Here is a 15,826-nt window from a genome sequence, read left to right on the forward strand (position 1 = left end):
CGCAGTGTTTGGAAAGCATTCTGCAGCACATCTGGCAATCATAAAATATATAGGTTTTGTTGGGAGGACGTTCTTCTTTACGACGTCCTCTTGATTGAATGGTCGATAGAAAAAAAAAAGAGGTGAGATTCTTCGAGACTAGTATCCCCGTACTTTAGGAAACGAGATTCTACTCAATGGATTCAACGAGATCCATTCAGTGAAAAAATTAAAGTGAAGTAAACATACCATTCTTTCTGCCACAGCCATTGCGCTGTCAAGAACTATTCAGTGAAACAAACGAGCTATTCATATCTATAAAAATGCTCTTCCTCTTAACTTCTGATTGACAAGGGCCTTCTGATCAACTTTCGCATCCGATGCATACTTCACGGGGCTCCTCCTTCTAATACTCAAACTCCAAACATTACTCGAAAAAAATAAAAAAAAAAAAAAATACTCAATAACAAACATAAAACTCAGTCACTTCAAACCTTCCCAGAGCTATATATTTGTAGCCGCCAGACATCAGGTGCAAGCCCCCTTTATGTTGACACATACCCATTCAGTGCACTTGACGTCACCGCATAACCACACCCGCTCTTTTTTTTTCGCAACCTCTCACCGATAAGCCCCATACTATCAAAGCGCATTCCTTAATGACTCACTTGCTCATACTTTGCGCCTAACAAGATAGTTATCAAAACACAGCCCAATTTCACTGCTTATCGTCGACAGCCTTCCGTAATTGCCAAGACGGGTGTCCTTTTGTGACATCTCAGGCACCACATCAAGAGTTGGCCGAACTTTCGCAGCCATTGTGAAAAAATTGTATCAAAGACAGGTCTATCCTGCCGCCAACCACCCAGCATGCCATACTGGGTCAGCCTTGTTCATGTGCTCCCCTGAGGGGTACCCATCCGGCCGAGGCAGAATCGAGTTGGAGAAAAATGACGCTTACTTTGGAGCTTCTACAGACTTGTGATGACAAATTGAGCGATTTGGTAGATTGAGACTTTTTGCATCCAGCGCAGTCTCCGAGGCTCCTGTCTAATCCTCGTGGGGCGCTTTTGCGCTTCACATAGAAAAACGAGGCTGTCCCAGCGGCACCCCGGCTAACCACAACAGGGACTCTGGCAGCTGGAGCCGGTCTTGCTGGATCCGTTTAAAAAAACAGAAAAGAGCACCATATTCAGAAACATCGGTTTCGGAGCGAAAAAAAATTTTCACGCCTCATAGATCCGTTCTCTTCGCTACTTCTCTCAAGGTCTCACAGGCCCTCCGGTGTTCCGGCCGCACGTACCCCACATCTCAACATCATAACCACCAGATAGCCCACGATGCATCGGCCCGAGCTCCTGAGGATGGGGGTGGTCTGGCAGGGATGATGTGGAAAGCAAGGTGTGGCTGGGGATGCAAGAATTATAGAGAAGCAAATAAGAGTACAATATGACAGGATCCTCAGGGGTGCCCAGCCTGACCGCTGTCAGCCTTTTCAGCTTATTGCATTGTGGAGGCTCGAGTGGGCTTGGCAGGGCCCAATGTGTTTGGAACGCGGGGGAGTCATGAAAAGTTTGATGATTTCGGCCAACGGTACGATGAGCAGCCGCAGAAGTCGGGAGGAAAAAGCAAAAAAATATCCAAATGGAAGCGAACATGCTCATCTGTTTCACTGCAGTTTTAGGCCGTTCGCTGGCGATTTTCCCTCAGGGCTGCAGGAAGCGCGCAATGCCTCCAGGCCTGCTTCTCTTACATTTAGCGCTGCGAAGAATTCCCTGTCCGCCATATATATTGATCACCTCGCCCGTCACATTCTCACCTACTCACGCATTTTTGTTTTCACCACCACTTACAACAGCACCTCATGAAAGTCGTCCTAAGCTACGCCAAACGCTTGGGCGCATCACGCCGGAATAGAAGGGCCCGCCGCCGGTCGGCAGCACTTGTCGTGCCTGAGAAGGCTGAATGGCATCACACGGAGCACGTTGAACATAAAGAATCCACGATCCAAGACAACAAGGAGCCCATCGTCCAGAGCAAACTAGACTTGGAGACCAAGGAGCTTCTGCAGCCCATCACAGACGACAAGGACGCTGTGGAACTACGAGCCGACCCTCCACTGTACACGGAGTGTGTGGGCGAGAAGGAAGCATACTCAGAGAAAGCGGCCGTCCAGGTGACGGCTGTCGAGGTGGCGAAGGCCGCTGAGGGCAGGCCCCGAGAGTTGTTGTATCGCTCACAGTTCAACGAGCTCCAGGAGAAGAGGCGTCCTGAGGTTCGTTTGCGCAAGGTCACCAGAGTGGCTCCGGACTGCACCGACTACCGGGCCGTTTATCATAAACAGGCCGTGGCCGAGGTGTGGATCGAGCTCTTTCGTATCATCAAGGTCGGTGTGTGGGCGATTCTAGCATGGCTCTTTGTTTACGGCATGATCCCCTCGCTCAAATGAGACCACAAGCATATTCCACTAGCATTATTTATTATAGGTGTACAATATTAATTGGGAGGAACTCGCTGTTGTAGTTTTGTAATCTTCAGCCCCTTGTCGCGCTGTGACGTCAATTGTCAAGGGTGTTTACTCCGTTGCTTGTTGCTCTGCTTATCTCGCGGCGAAGCGTGGATTACCGCCCAGCAGTAACCCGATTAGAGGAATAGGAGGCGATGACAAACCTGTCCTCTAGTTCCGAATTTGTGTCGTCACGGTAGCAGCAGAAGATTGTAAGATGGCGGGAGCAGGAGATTGCCTGTATTTCTTTTTCGCAGCCATTGATTATGACAGCCTTGTGCAGCTGGAAGAATAGGCGCCGTCATGACTCTACAGCAGATCTACAAACTCCGCTTTATAGTAATCCTGACATTCTGCATTTCCTCGTCTCCTTGTGAGCAAACGAACCCCGGTAGACGAAAAGTAAAAGGAAAGGTCCCAGGTGGCTCAGAGCAAGTTGGTGGTCTCTCGATGACCGATGCACCTTCTCCCTTTGATCCATCAGAGCAACCCTCGTCTGATTTTCCGACTCGGCCCTGAACAACCGCTTTTCTGAACGGATGTAATTAGTACAATAGGAGCCAAATTGCGCAAGCAACCGGGTTTTTCGGCAGGGTTCAGGTGGACCGGTGTAATCTCAAGTGGTACCCTGGCGGAATGGCCGCGGGAAACAGACACCCATCAGATCGTGTCTCAGGCCCATCGCGAGAGACAAGTTTGTCTTGAAAAAATTAAAAAATTTGAAAAAAAAAAAAAAAAAAAAAAAAAAAAAATCGAAAAGTGCTCAAAGTCAGTCACAGGTGATCCACTTGCTGGCCCGAGCTTCCCTCCGTAGTCCATTCAGTTAAAGTTTGGACTAGGGTGACGTCAGGCTAGCCCCGGGTATCAGCTGGTCCCCTAACCTAAAACACTACAACTCAGCTATTCACTGTAATATCCAAGTATGTTCCGGAAAGCATCGTTTGCATGCGGCGGGCAAGAAAATCTGATCGCCCTCCTTTTAGGATCGATAGGGGTTTCGGTACCGCCCAGGTTTCGGACCGGTTGCAGATAGGAGATTTGCCAAGGCAGACAATAGGGAGCAAAAAAACGTCGAGGTGAGGTTACCCACTGTGGCATCCGGCCCAGTTACATAACCTGCCCTAAATGCCTCACCCCAGCAACACTATCCGGGATTTTGAGCAAAATAGAATAGGAAAGTAGGCTCGATGCGGTACGGGTAAAAAAGTAGACAGAAGTAAAGCCGAACGCACACGAACGCCATCAAGTCCGGCCCGGCTAAAACAACGGTGCATCGTCCCAAAGAGCTTCGGGCGCCAGGAGAATTTCTGAAATTTCGCAGACTATTAAGCTAGGTCCGGTGTTGGTTGAGCCGAAGCAGTGCCAGTTCGGCCCATACCGCTGCCGGTTTGACACCCTGCAGCCACCGGGGCTACTGCCCAAAGGGGTAAACACCCCAGATTTTAGAGCAAAACCAGCAAGTTTACTTTTTTCTTTTTAACCGATTTTTAGCTAGAACGCTTGAGGGTCGGTCGTGGTCGGTCGGATATGCTTTTTGCTGGTAAGTGGCTCAAGTGCGATATACGAAATCCGGGGTTTCCAGTGTCTGGGGTTCGCGGCCAAATTCACATTCGCACCTTCGGTCCGATACAGCTAATTCGCGCCTCTAGACTTCGGCTTAGTCTTGTGAAGGCTTCAATATCTACACTATGAGTAAAAGTCTATAAGCTTGTATTTGTTCCTGTCGTAAATCGTAATAAATAAGAAGTGAATCATGCTGTCGTATCGTCGTGCCTATGCTGGGGTATATCGTAAGTCTAGAAGACGTGTTCCATCAGGTACACGGCGTTATGTCTCAGGTGGCGGGCGATATGTGGATGACTCACTGCAGAAACATCTGAAGCAGTCTGGGTTGGGGCTTTGGGTGGGGCCTTGACAATGTGCTCCTCGTCGGCCACGCTGACAACAGCAGCGTGGGCAACATCCTCGATTTCCGAGTCGGAGTCGGACGTCAGGTTGGATCTGGCCAACTCAGGCATCTCTTCGGTCTCCTCCTCGATCACCAGAAGGCTGCGGTGGAGATGCATGTCGGAAAGGTCGATGGTGGGCAAGTGTCTGTACAGCAGGGAAGGGGTCAAGTCCTCCTCCTCTTCCTCGTCGGACAGGTAGTAGTAGTCGTCGGAATCTGAATCAGAGTCGGACTCAGACAGGTAGTAGACGGTGTGTGTGCCCTCATTGAAGTCGTCAAAGTCGTAGTCGTCATCGTCATCAGAAGCAGAGTCGTAGTCAACCTCGTACTCGGTGACGGAAGGGCCCACCAGTGGGGCCTGGGGCTTCTCGGGCAAAGCAAAGGAAACCTTTGCAGGTGGAGCGGCTTTCCTCTTGTCAGACTCAACCGCAATGTGGTCCATCAAGTTGTCCAACATGTTGGCCTGGAGAACGAGGGAACGGAGAGAGGCCTTTGGGTTGGCGGCCTGTCGCGTGAGCTTGGAGCGCACCTTGGAGGCGAGCACGTACAGTTCAGCAAAAGACATGGTGGAGCTGGGAGGATATCTTTTGTCGATGGAGTCTAAAAGTCTGGGGATCTGGGCGCTCTTATATAGACTTGGCTGCAAACAGCCGGATGACAAAGCGCTCCGACAGCACAATGCATGGCGACGCACAGCGGGTTTCTGCGCAGGCGGATAACCGTCCAAGTGAGTCAGCAAAACAGTATCCCCGAAAGAGGCTTAAGGGTTCATTCCGACCGATTTTGAGTGGCAAATATCCTTTTCGGCTGGTCGGCCGGAGCCAATGAGTCAAAAAAAATTCCCAACCTTTTACCCCGAAAATTGTGTCTCCGAGAAAGCGCCATTTTCCCTAGGCCCTCCAGGCGCGGCCTGGGCTCCTGGGCTCGGCGGCACGTCCGGCCGGGCATGTTCACCGAGTTGCACCCACGGAGCAAACGGCCCATATCTGCCTGATGCCACGCCGGAAAACACCAATTTGTTCCAGCCTGCTACGCCTCGGCCTAGTATTTCTCGTCCCCGTAGCCTCGGCGATGATTTCATCGCACGCCCAACTCTGGGCTCTTGGGCTTCTTGGCTGCCGAGAAAGCTCGGCGCTGGGCCTCGGCTGGGCATCGCACGGGTACCACCAGCGTAAAAAAAAAAAAAAAAAAAAAAAATAGAGCTGCTTCCACAGCCGGCGCTAAAGCTGCATCCGAAACGTCGCTTTGCTGGGCCACGGGTTAAAAAAAAAGGTTATGGGTTCTGGCTGCATCAGATCTTGGGAGAGCAGCGGTCCGCCTGGTTTTTCGCAACCATTGCAGGCTCTGGGCCCTATCCGGGGATGCAAAGAGCACAACAGAATAGAAAATACAGGCTTTAGAAGTGTGAATTCGGGTACACTTCGTGCAATTCCACCCTCTTGCTGGGCTTACCCACGTTCCGACAATATAGCTTCTGACAATTTTCCGTCAAGATCCGTCGCATCTACAGTTCGCGGTTTCCCCGGAATATTCGTAACTCCGCGAAAGCCACCTCCGGAACCTACAGCCAGCCTGCCGAAGAAGCGCTGTGAATTGAGGATTCTGTTTTACGTTTTTTGACAGTACCAGAGAAATTAGTAGGCCTAGAATGATCGCTGCTTGCATCTGTCAGGATTGTTTGTGTCCTCTAGGGTGCAATCTAGAATCCAGCCACAATTTTTTTAGCCGCGTAGCGACCGTTGGGGCTCTATGACGTTGCTCGCATGAGGCTAGTGAGACCCTGTCGTACTCACCCAAAATGGCATTTACCTGTTTGGTAAAGATTTACTATTTTTTAGAACTACCGCTTTTGGCTCCTTGCACCTTCTTCAACTCTTCAAACACTCTCTATAGCTCATCCTGTCCCTCTCCAGCCTTTCCCGTCCCTCTCCAGCCCATCCTCTCGCTTGCTCAGCGAGTCAACTGACGCAATGAATCTTTGCTTCCAGGTATACGTCAAAAGGCTCATGCGCCTCAAGACGCCCACAAAACCTTCGTTGAACATCTAGCTCGAGGCACTTGACCGCCACGGAGATCTCGCCGGTGCCATAAATAGCTTTTCTCTCCATGACGTAGAGCTCCACATGCTCGATTGCTGCTTAGATCAACCACCTCGCCTCAAGCAAGGTGTCTTATGTGGTGGTTCCCATTGCAGGGCTGATTAGGCCAACGCGTGTTCGAGGCGGATCCTTACGACCTGTGGCTGTGGAGGTAGTTCTTAGTCAACAAGTTGTAAAACCTCGAACTACGTTGTTCGAGCTCTCGTTCAAAATTGCTCAATGCATCAACACGAGGTTCTTTCTTCACCACCCAGGGGTTTGCCAAGTACTTGAATCTTGCCCAGGCTCGCTAATTTTTAATTAGTCTCAACTTGCTCAACCTGTGGCTCGTCGACCGAAGCCGAGACGCCGAATCACCACACGTCGGCCTTCATTCTACAATTCAATGAGTCCCCCTCCCACTACACTCTGTTCTATGCGTGATGTATTAACAGTATGGATATTGGACGGCCCGTTTAATCGAACAAACCGAAGCCCATGTCATCATCAGACTCCTCAGCAGCCTCTTCCTCCTTCTCCTCAGCGGCAGCCTCAGTAGCACCACCAGCAGCGGCGGCACCACCGGCAGCAGCACCACCAGCTGGAGCAGCAGCGGCCATGGAGAAGAGCAAGTCCTTCAAGTCCTTACCCTCCAAAGCCTTGGAGAAGATGTCGGCCCAGACGTTGTCAACGGAGGCACCAGCGGCCTTGGTGACGGCCAACAAGTTGTCGGAGGAGATCTCAACACCAGCGTCGGCCAAGATAAGGGCGGCGTACGAAACGGAAGCTTCAGCAGACATTATATGTGTAAGTTAAAGGTGTAGCTAAATTTTTTCAACATCAACATAGCGGGGGTGGGTGCGACTTTTGGTCACGTGTGAATGCTTGGGTTCTAGGGCCGTAGCCCTCGTGTTGTACGCGCGGCTGAATCAGTCAGCCTTGCATGAAGCCTGCGTCGGAGAAAAGACGTTTTAGGTGACGCACGGACCGCTTTGTAAGCAGATAAGTAAGCTGCAGCTGAGACATTGAATATGGCTAGATCCATCTCCTGCAAAACCAGCAGCAAGAATTCTAAATCTTTTGACAGTGGAAATAAGGGATTCGGGAGTCGAGAGGAAAGTGAGTCATTGACTTCGGTGTGAGAATTGAGTTCTTGCAAGATGTGAAGAGAAGAGGAACTCTTTGGGATACGAAAAAATCCGTCCTCCTTAAGGAATAGTTTTCCCCAATGACTAGTCAAATTGCTTTGTGCTGTTCGTGTAATTCCTATTCAGAGAGGAAGTAGGCGCCACTTCACTACTGTAAGTTTCTACATCTGCATAACTCATTGTGACTCGTTACTGGCGCAAACATCAGCTCAATTAAAGAGCTTCGGAACCTTCTCAAATCCTGAGTTTCATCGCCACTGCGATGTCCCACATTCTTATCTATGAAGATATCAGACATGGCAGGTCGTGTATCGCACACCGCTACCTAGCTATCTGCTCGCAACAGTAGCGTTAACATTACTAATGTTTAGGCTTTCTCCCACCGTATTCACCATAGGTAATAGGGGAGCCTTTACTCTGAACTTAGGAGTCGGTTACCGCCGTTCTTTCCATTCGAGGATCCCATCGCCATCTTCATGGTTCAGAAATAGACAATTCCACACCGCCTTCAGTCATTTCAAAAGACTGTATTGGCAGAGACCAGGTCTTGCTGGCCGGTTCCAGAGAATCCAATGGGACTCTTTGGCAAAGCCTGCCATTTTCTCGGGAGCTTTCCTTCTTGCTGCTCCTCCGATCCTAGACTTCACTATCAATAAGTCTACATGGCTCAAACGCAATCCTCAAGCCATAGTATACGCCATTATTGGTCTCAACACAGGCGTCTTCTTTGCATGGCAATTGCCCCGTTTCTCTCTCATCTTGAGAAAGTACGGTCTTCTTGTTAACGATAGATTTTCATCAGTGTGGTCTATAATAGGCTCGGGCTTCTCACATCAGAACTTCACCCACTTGTTTTTCAACATGTTCTGTCTTCAGTCATTTGGCTCCACACTTGCTGTCGTTCTTGGACCAGCAGGCTTCTTGACAGCTTACCTTGGGTCCATTGTTGCATCTTCCTTCACTTCGCTTGCATTCAGAACTATCGCTAGACAAGGTGTCAGTGGCTCCTTAGGTGCGTCCGGTGGTATTTTTGGCCTTCTTGGTGTTTTTTCATATCTATTCCCAAACGCTAGCGTTGCGTTCTTTTTCCTTCCCATTCCGGGTGGAGCTTGGTACGCTTTCTTGGGCTCCATCGTCTTAAATGCTGCTGGATTCTTCACCAAAATTCATTTCGATTACGCAGCACACATTGGCGGCAGTTTAATCGGTATCTACTACGGTTGGAAGGCAAAGAAAGACATTGCGAAAAGAAGACGCCAACGCTCCATCTACTTTTAGTCACAGGTTGATCGTTGATATTGTAAATAGTATACACGAAAGTTTATGCAAATGAGACAGACTTCTTCTTTTTCTTTGCAGGAGTCTCGGTCTCGTCGACACCGTCTTCCTCGGACCGCTTTGCAGCTCTGGCACTCTTTCGCCTAGCTGCTCTTGCAACATTGGCTTTATTCTTGATTTCTGCCTTTTTATCGTTCAATTTGTTGGCCTTCTCCTGTTCCTTTCTTTCGATCTCGGCCCTCTTCAATTCACGAATCTCCTCCAATCTCTTTGCTTTCTCCAACTTGGACTCATTCACTTGATCATGCTTGTCATTGATGGACTTCACCAAACGGTTCAACATTAGACTGTCGTGATCATCCACGAACTTCTTTCCCTTCTTTCCCTTCTTGGCCTTGACTCCCGGTACAATAGCCCTATTGAGATTAGGGATGTTCAATTCTTCTTCTCTGTATTCTTTTCCATTTCTAGCGCCATAAAGCCTTATTTTGGCGTCACGCTTCTTTACAGCCTGTTTACTAGGCTTCTTGACTTTGGACTTCGGCGTTAACTTGGGCTGATCTGCTAGAAGGTTTTTGGCTTGCTTGTCAGTGTAGACCTCGCTCTCAGCAGTCCTCGAGAGATTTGCCTTATTTCTCCTCTTGATAGCCTCTTTCTGTTTAGCTCCCATTTAAAATACTGGTTGTGAATCTGACCTTGTCTTGCAAAATCGATGCGCCATCTCATCGAGCTGATAATGTCACATGACGTGGCACGTGACTTGCCAACTTCTTTATAACGATAAATCTGACAATAAGGGACTGATATTTGCCGAACTGATACCATTCGAAATAGTCAAACTCACTAAGAATGATTGTGAAACTCTATTTTGATGATCTGCAGCAGCCTGTACCAGACCTAGACAATGCATTTTTCGCTTCGAATCGAAAATAGGTCACCCTGTCTTTTTTAATTTAATATGAAATTCCAATTTGAACCTGAGAGTATCTTAATTCTCTATCGTCAAACTTTTTTTATGGTGTGAAACATTTGAAAGACGTGATTCCGCGCGAGTATGAAGCTAATTTGGCTGCAAAATGCCAAACATTCTGAACAATATCAATGCTACCCACCAAATTATAAATATCGAAATAGGATCAGTTATCCAATAAACCTATAAAAAGTGTGAGGTCTCGAAATCAGATCGAACAATCCAACCCCTCGTTCCGTTCGTGATGCATAGGCTGACTCCTTCGCTTCGGTGATTTCCGCGATCATATCTATCTTATCTCAATCCTCCCCACAAACCACCACTAGATTCTCCCAAATTATCCACCACAACATGGAGTGCAGTTTCAATTGGGACATGTTCCCATCGACAACGATGGAGCTGGCCCGATTGCTGACACCACTAGGCTGCTTATTCCGAAAAACGAATTCAGAGGTCCCAACTTACCATGCCTTTCCCACTAAATGCCTACTGTGTGGGGCATTTGTAAGCAAATATTCAGTCCTTGATACCACTAACAAGATGTTATGGTGTCCGTTTTGCCAGAAGAAGTTCCCCTTACCAGAAGACACGCAATGTGCAAGTTCCCAGTCGAAAGATGTCCCCAAGGAAGAGTCAGTAGACTATGTACTACCAAACGACATCTCGCTGCCTATCGATACGAGGGGCCCAGCCTATCTTTATATCGTTGACTTGTATCAACATATTGAATGTCCTGAGGAATTCTCGGCTTTGAAGGACCGTCTTCGGGAGTCGATCTCTCGTCTTCCGTCGCTCGCATCGGTGGGACTACTCACATTTTCAAAAGATGTCATACTTCACGGAGAAAAGGATGTCATTTTCAGCATCAATGATTTTCCACCTGATTACGATTTCTCGAGTATAATAGGTGACAAACCTGCAATCGCCAAGATCCTTCTGAAAATTGCAGATTCATCCAACACCAACATATTAAAGGGTCTGAAACTTCTCCAGTCAGGCTTTTTTAGGACCCCTGCCGAAATTTTGGAAAAGACCGAACATCTCAAGCCTGAACTAACCAGATCGTTCAAACCAGAGTGTGCCTCCGGCCTAGCACTATTCGTTGCATCAAGCTTTCTCAATTGCGCCCGTTCCACTCTGCTTTTGGGAAGGATAAAGCTCTTCTCATCTGGTCCATGTACTATAGGCCCAGGAAAAGTGGTGGACCCTACGGAAAGCATAAGGACACATGATGACATTGCAAATCTCAAAGCGCCACATTTTGTGAAGGCTGCCAAATTCTACAGAGCACTATCATTTGTTGGATGTGGCTACACTTTCGATCAGGCGAATACTGCAGCTTTCACTACTGGCGGCTCGCTTACGAACTATAGTGTGAAGCCGACAGCTTCGAAATTTACTTTTGATCTCTATTTTGGCTCTCTCGATCAAGTTGGACTATACGAAATGTGTTCATTGTCGTCCGGGACAAGTGGAATTGTCATTTTTAGTGATTCGTTCACTAGAAAATCTTTCAAAAACAAGCTTGAGGCCGTCAGTGATTCCATTTCATCGCAGGATTGCATTCTCACAGTACAAACCTCGCCAGGTCTCAAGGTATCGTACACCCTTTGTTATGGAACGCCTTACCAGTCATCGTTCCAATCTACCCATCTCATGCAATATCATCATGAGCGCATCTCCGATACAATCTCTGGGTTTGAATCCCTGATGAAAAAGCGACACTTCACCAACAGATGGTACCTCGGAGATCTTAGGGACCATGTGGGATGTGTGCTTTTCGAAACTGACCCCTCCTACATCACAAGGACAAAAGCCAAAAATGTTTTCGTTCAATTTCAGCTAGACTACTGGGACTCGAAGCTTGAACGCAGAGTTGTACGAACAACGACACTACAAAAACCCACGACGACGAGTATCTTTGCATCAGGTTCTTGTAGGGAAGACAAGCTTCTAAACAAAATCAACGAGAGTGCCAGACAAAAAGCTCTACTCGCAAACTTTAACCCAGAAACGTGGATCACGATCCTCACGAGGCTTTTGATTAGCAAGATCGATACCACCTTGGGATTTGAATCATTTGAGGAGGTTATCGAGCTTATGGATGTTACCCTCATGAAGCTCACGAAGTTCTTTGGGGTCATGAAAGAAGAGGCGTCTGCCTCCAATAACCCTTTCGAAAAGCTCAAAGCGCTTTACTCTATCGATGAAAACTTTAAAACACTACCAATTTTTGCATATTACTTGAGAAAAAATCCACAGTTAGTCTCCATCTTTAACAGTTCACCTGATGAGACGGCGTATTTCCATCATATTTTTATGGGCCTCCCCGCCAAGGAGTCTTGCATCATGATTCAACCAAGACTCTACGAGGTTATTGAGGGCCAAAGAATAGAAAAGCCTTTGGAAACTACGTCAGTTCTCAAAGCAAAGGATGGCTCATGTTTCATTTTGGATACATTTCAAACAGTCATTCTTTACTTGCATAACGACAATAACAGACTCAAGCTTCATAGTTCGGACAATGACGATATAGTTTACGAGCGGAAGAATGAAGAGGTGAATAAGTTTATTGACATCATCAACGATGAAATTTTGCAACAGCGTTCTTTTGTTCCTAGAATTACTTTGACTCAGAAAGGGCATTCACAAGCAAGATTTCTTATGTCTCGCCTACTGCCACCCAACAACATTATAGAAGATGGGGCGAAAACTAGATCAAAATGGTGGCATTTTGAGAGAAGGCCCAAGTCAATCACAACTGAGGATATCAGTGTTGAGAAGTATTGCGAAGAGCTTCTCTCTCGTGCCCAAGCGCTCAGATTCGAAGATGATCCTTAAAAGTTTTTCTTGATAAACTCAACAACCGTTTTGGCGATATCTTCAGAAGCGCCCTCATCGGACAATGGACCACCGCCTTTGTGGTCAGCACCCTTGACGACCTTGCTGAATTCACTCCAGACGGTCTCCGGTGTGACCTTCTTCCAGTCTTCAAATAAGGCTTTACGATCAGTATATGGCGGAATGAACTCATCTTTCTCTCCGACAAGAACAAGCAAAGGCAGAGTTACCTTTGCGAAAGTCTGTTTGTAGTCTTCCTCATTGAGATAAGACGAAAAGTAGTCGTCGTCTGTTCTTCTCGCATTCAAGGAGTAGAATCTGTAGGCAGAGACCGGGACACCATCAGACAACTTTCTTGTCTCCTCAGGAAGCAACTCGTTGCCTCTTCCTGCGTCAATGAGCTCCTTGGCCTGCTTGAGGACCTCCTTTATATTTGTGTCCTTGTGGAAGTATTCAGAGGCCTCAGTATCCGATACAGGGGCTTGCAAAATCCCACCGTCCAATTTGAAGATGCTCTCAAAGTCGTCTTGGTATGCGAATTTGGAGAGGTATTCAATTGTGTCCTGGCACCCAGTAGAATGGCCCATGAGCACTATCTTGGACTGTGGAGTACCTCTATTGGATCTAAGGTACTTGACCAATTGAGCCAACTCACGTACGTCACGTCCCAAGCTGCCTGTTCCGCAGCCAATGTAAGACGATTGAATCAAAGTCTCGACAACACCCCATTTCCCGCCCAATTCTTTGTTGAAAAGCTCCGCTATCTGGGGTATGTACTTAGTGCAAAGGAGACCATCACCCAAACCACCGATAAAGACGAGAAAATTCTCGGGTTTGCCTTCGGATTGATACTCAATTGCTGGCAAGTTTGGTTGGTATTGGAAAATATTAACAGGAAAAGACATGTTTATTGAAGTAAATCGAGGAATATCCTCTCCCGTTTTAATAACCGATATGCGCACTGCGATAAAGCCACACAGGAGCTAGCCTCAATCACTGGACGAGTGAATCTATGTAGCTATACAATCTTTCATTAATCGTCGCCTTCTCGTCAATGGCGTCATCCCTCGTAGGCAACACCCCCCACACTACTGTCGGCAGAACCTCCCGTGCTTTGGTTGAGGCCGACTTCTGGGATCATTTTAGTACTGATAGACATAGAATGTATGGTCGTAAACATGACAAGGAAATGAAGGAAGACACAATATGCCAAGAATAGCATTCTTGTCGTTCTGGTGGCCAAAATGGACCTCGTCACAGAAATAAAGATACGCTCAAAAGGCGAGAGCCTTGAGCTGATGCGCTCCTGTTCCCTCATCCTAAATCGCTCAATTGGGTGGAGCCTAGACTCGTATTCTGTCTGATATGCGTTTTGCTCAAGATCTAGAGATGCGTTTGGTTTGGGGGTGAAAAAGCGACGGTTTGAGCTTGCAGCGGGAGCCTCGTTCTCCTTCTTGAGCAGAGCCATATATCTTGATTTCTCATAGAGATCTTCATTATCACTCTTCAAGGCTCTATTTTGCCTCTTCAACTCATTAACCAAACTAGTTTGGCGCTTGATATCGTCCTCTAATTCCTTATTTTTGTCCCTAAACCGATCTCTTTGCTTGGTGATGATTGGAAGAATTGAACTATCTTCTCCAGCCTGGTGAGCAATACCACCAGATGGTTGCCTTGTTGTGCTCTTGGTCATTCTCGATATTCCGGAAATCATGCTTGCCGTGTCGTTGAATTGAGGAGTTGAAGAGTCCCTCATATCCGCCAAATCATTCTCCAACTTCGAATTGAGCACGCCAAGTCTCTCTGACTCCTCTCTGTTTTGTTCTAATTCACCTTGTAGCTCCTGGATTTGCGAGACAAGACCATCATGTTGGGATCTCAAATTTGCAAGTTCAGTGGTCAATGACTTATTCCTTTCGATCAATAGGGAATCAATTTGCTTTGGTTGATCGTCATCGGCCTCATCTAAAGAATGCTCTCCAAATTCGATTTGACGCAACAAGTGAAGTTCGTGTTTGACTTCATCATAATCGCTAGTTTTCTCTAGCTTGGCCTTAAGATGCTTAATTTCCTCTGATGCGTGTTGCAAGTCTCTCGTAAGCAGTTGGACCTTGGCCGAATTCTCATCAGAGACAGTGTTGATCCTGTTCTTGGCCTGGTTCAAATCTGCCATCAAGAGTGCATTCTCACTTTCCAAATCGGCGACTGTCTTTTGGAAATCAGCTTTAATTGCTGCACTGGCCGAGTCATTCAACGCCACGGCCAATTCTTGACGTAAGCCCTCGTTTCTTTTCTCCAAGTCGAAGACCCTCTTTTTCCACATTTCCGCGTCACGATTGGCCATGTCCAATTCTACTAGCGTAGATGCCGTATCTTGAGATCCTCCTTCTTCACTTCTGTCAAACTGTTTATTTTGTGAGTTCAATTGAAGTTGAGTGACTTCCATTGACGTCTTGAGCTCCTCGATGGTGAGCTTGTATGATGCAATTTGCTCTTGGTGCTGCTTCTCTTTGTTAGCCCAATTAGATTCCTTCTCCTGAATCAATGATTGGAGTTCGTCTTCCTTGGCCTTGAGTTTGCTGCTTAGAAGTGCTGCCAGTTCTTGCTCGTTTCGTAATAGACGCTGCTTCAAGACCTCATAGTCAGCTTTCTTGGCTAATTCTTCGTCACGCTGGGCTATTTGCTGTTTCATTTCGGCCAACTCGTTCAGGTTGACCACAGCGTCCTGGCAAAGCTCTAGAAGCGGTTTGGGATCAGGAGCCTCTGCAATCAATCTGTAGAAGCCAAAGAAGAATGCCTCCACTTTCTTTTGTTTCGTGTTCATATTGTCGATCTCGTTTTGATACATCTTTAGAAGATGTTTGATCTCATTTAGCTTCTCTGCATCTTCAAGCTTCTTGAAGTCCTTCGTCTTAGACGCAAGGTTCTTTCTGCTTGTTAGCGAGGCCTTCTGCTCTGATTTGAGTTCAATGCCTTGCTCGTCAAGCTTATTCTGCAACGAAGGTAAATCTATCTCCTTCCATGTTTGAAGAGCACTTTGAAAGGCATTATGTTGTAGTTGAGTTGGCTCTGACATTA

General features: G+C 47.3%; 8 protein-coding genes across 8 annotated transcripts; 3 read left to right on the top strand and 5 right to left on the bottom strand. All coding sequences in view use genetic code 12, as the record gives it.

Annotated features, from left to right (window-relative positions):
• Window positions 1-1,843: 1,843 nt before the first annotated feature.
• On the top strand, window positions 1,844-2,428 carry CXQ87_002689 (uncharacterized protein; the record flags this gene model as incomplete). The annotated part of the gene is made up of 1 exon (XM_025481185.1): window positions 1,844-2,428. The coding sequence occupies one exon, from the start codon at window positions 1,844-1,846 to the stop codon at window positions 2,426-2,428; it is 585 nt and encodes a 194-aa protein (XP_025335485.1).
• A 1,853-nt stretch (window positions 2,429-4,281) lies between these two features.
• Window positions 4,282-4,998, bottom strand: CXQ87_002690 (uncharacterized protein; the record flags this gene model as incomplete). The annotated part of the gene is made up of 1 exon (XM_025481186.1): window positions 4,282-4,998. The coding sequence occupies one exon, from the start codon at window positions 4,996-4,998 to the stop codon at window positions 4,282-4,284; it is 717 nt and encodes a 238-aa protein (XP_025335486.1).
• A 1,989-nt stretch (window positions 4,999-6,987) lies between these two features.
• Window positions 6,988-7,311, bottom strand: CXQ87_002691 (ribosomal protein P1 beta; the record flags this gene model as incomplete). The annotated part of the gene is made up of 1 exon (XM_025481187.1): window positions 6,988-7,311. One exon carries the CDS (start codon window positions 7,309-7,311, stop codon window positions 6,988-6,990), a length of 324 nt encoding a protein of 107 aa, XP_025335487.1.
• A 711-nt stretch (window positions 7,312-8,022) lies between these two features.
• Window positions 8,023-8,937, top strand: CXQ87_002692 (rhomboid protease; the record flags this gene model as incomplete). Its single annotated transcript, XM_025481188.1, has 1 exon — window positions 8,023-8,937. One exon carries the CDS (start codon window positions 8,023-8,025, stop codon window positions 8,935-8,937), a length of 915 nt encoding a protein of 304 aa, XP_025335488.1.
• A 43-nt stretch (window positions 8,938-8,980) lies between these two features.
• CXQ87_002693 (uncharacterized protein) lies at window positions 8,981-9,607 on the bottom strand (the record flags this gene model as incomplete). Its single annotated transcript, XM_025481189.1, has 1 exon — window positions 8,981-9,607. The coding sequence occupies one exon, from the start codon at window positions 9,605-9,607 to the stop codon at window positions 8,981-8,983; it is 627 nt and encodes a 208-aa protein (XP_025335489.1).
• An 840-nt stretch (window positions 9,608-10,447) lies between these two features.
• CXQ87_002694 (uncharacterized protein) lies at window positions 10,448-12,624 on the top strand (the record flags this gene model as incomplete). The annotated part of the gene is made up of 2 exons (XM_025481190.1): window positions 10,448-12,512; window positions 12,545-12,624. The coding sequence occupies 2 exons, from the start codon at window positions 10,448-10,450 to the stop codon at window positions 12,622-12,624; spliced, it is 2,145 nt and encodes a 714-aa protein (XP_025335490.1).
• Window positions 12,625-12,744: 120 nt separating this feature from the next.
• Window positions 12,745-13,653, bottom strand: CXQ87_002695 (uncharacterized protein; the record flags this gene model as incomplete). Its single annotated transcript, XM_025481191.1, has 1 exon — window positions 12,745-13,653. The coding sequence occupies one exon, from the start codon at window positions 13,651-13,653 to the stop codon at window positions 12,745-12,747; it is 909 nt and encodes a 302-aa protein (XP_025335491.1).
• Window positions 13,654-13,808: 155 nt separating this feature from the next.
• Window positions 13,809-15,824, bottom strand: CXQ87_002696 (uncharacterized protein; the record flags this gene model as incomplete). Its single annotated transcript, XM_025481192.1, has 1 exon — window positions 13,809-15,824. The coding sequence occupies one exon, from the start codon at window positions 15,822-15,824 to the stop codon at window positions 13,809-13,811; it is 2,016 nt and encodes a 671-aa protein (XP_025335492.1).
• Between the last annotated feature and the right edge of the window lie 2 nt (window positions 15,825-15,826).

Source organism: Candidozyma duobushaemuli (assembly GCF_002926085.2).
Source record: "Candidozyma duobushaemuli strain B09383 chromosome Unknown B_B09383, whole genome shotgun sequence".
In the NCBI taxonomy this organism is placed as follows: Eukaryota; Fungi; Ascomycota; class Pichiomycetes; order Serinales; family Metschnikowiaceae; genus Candidozyma; species Candidozyma duobushaemuli.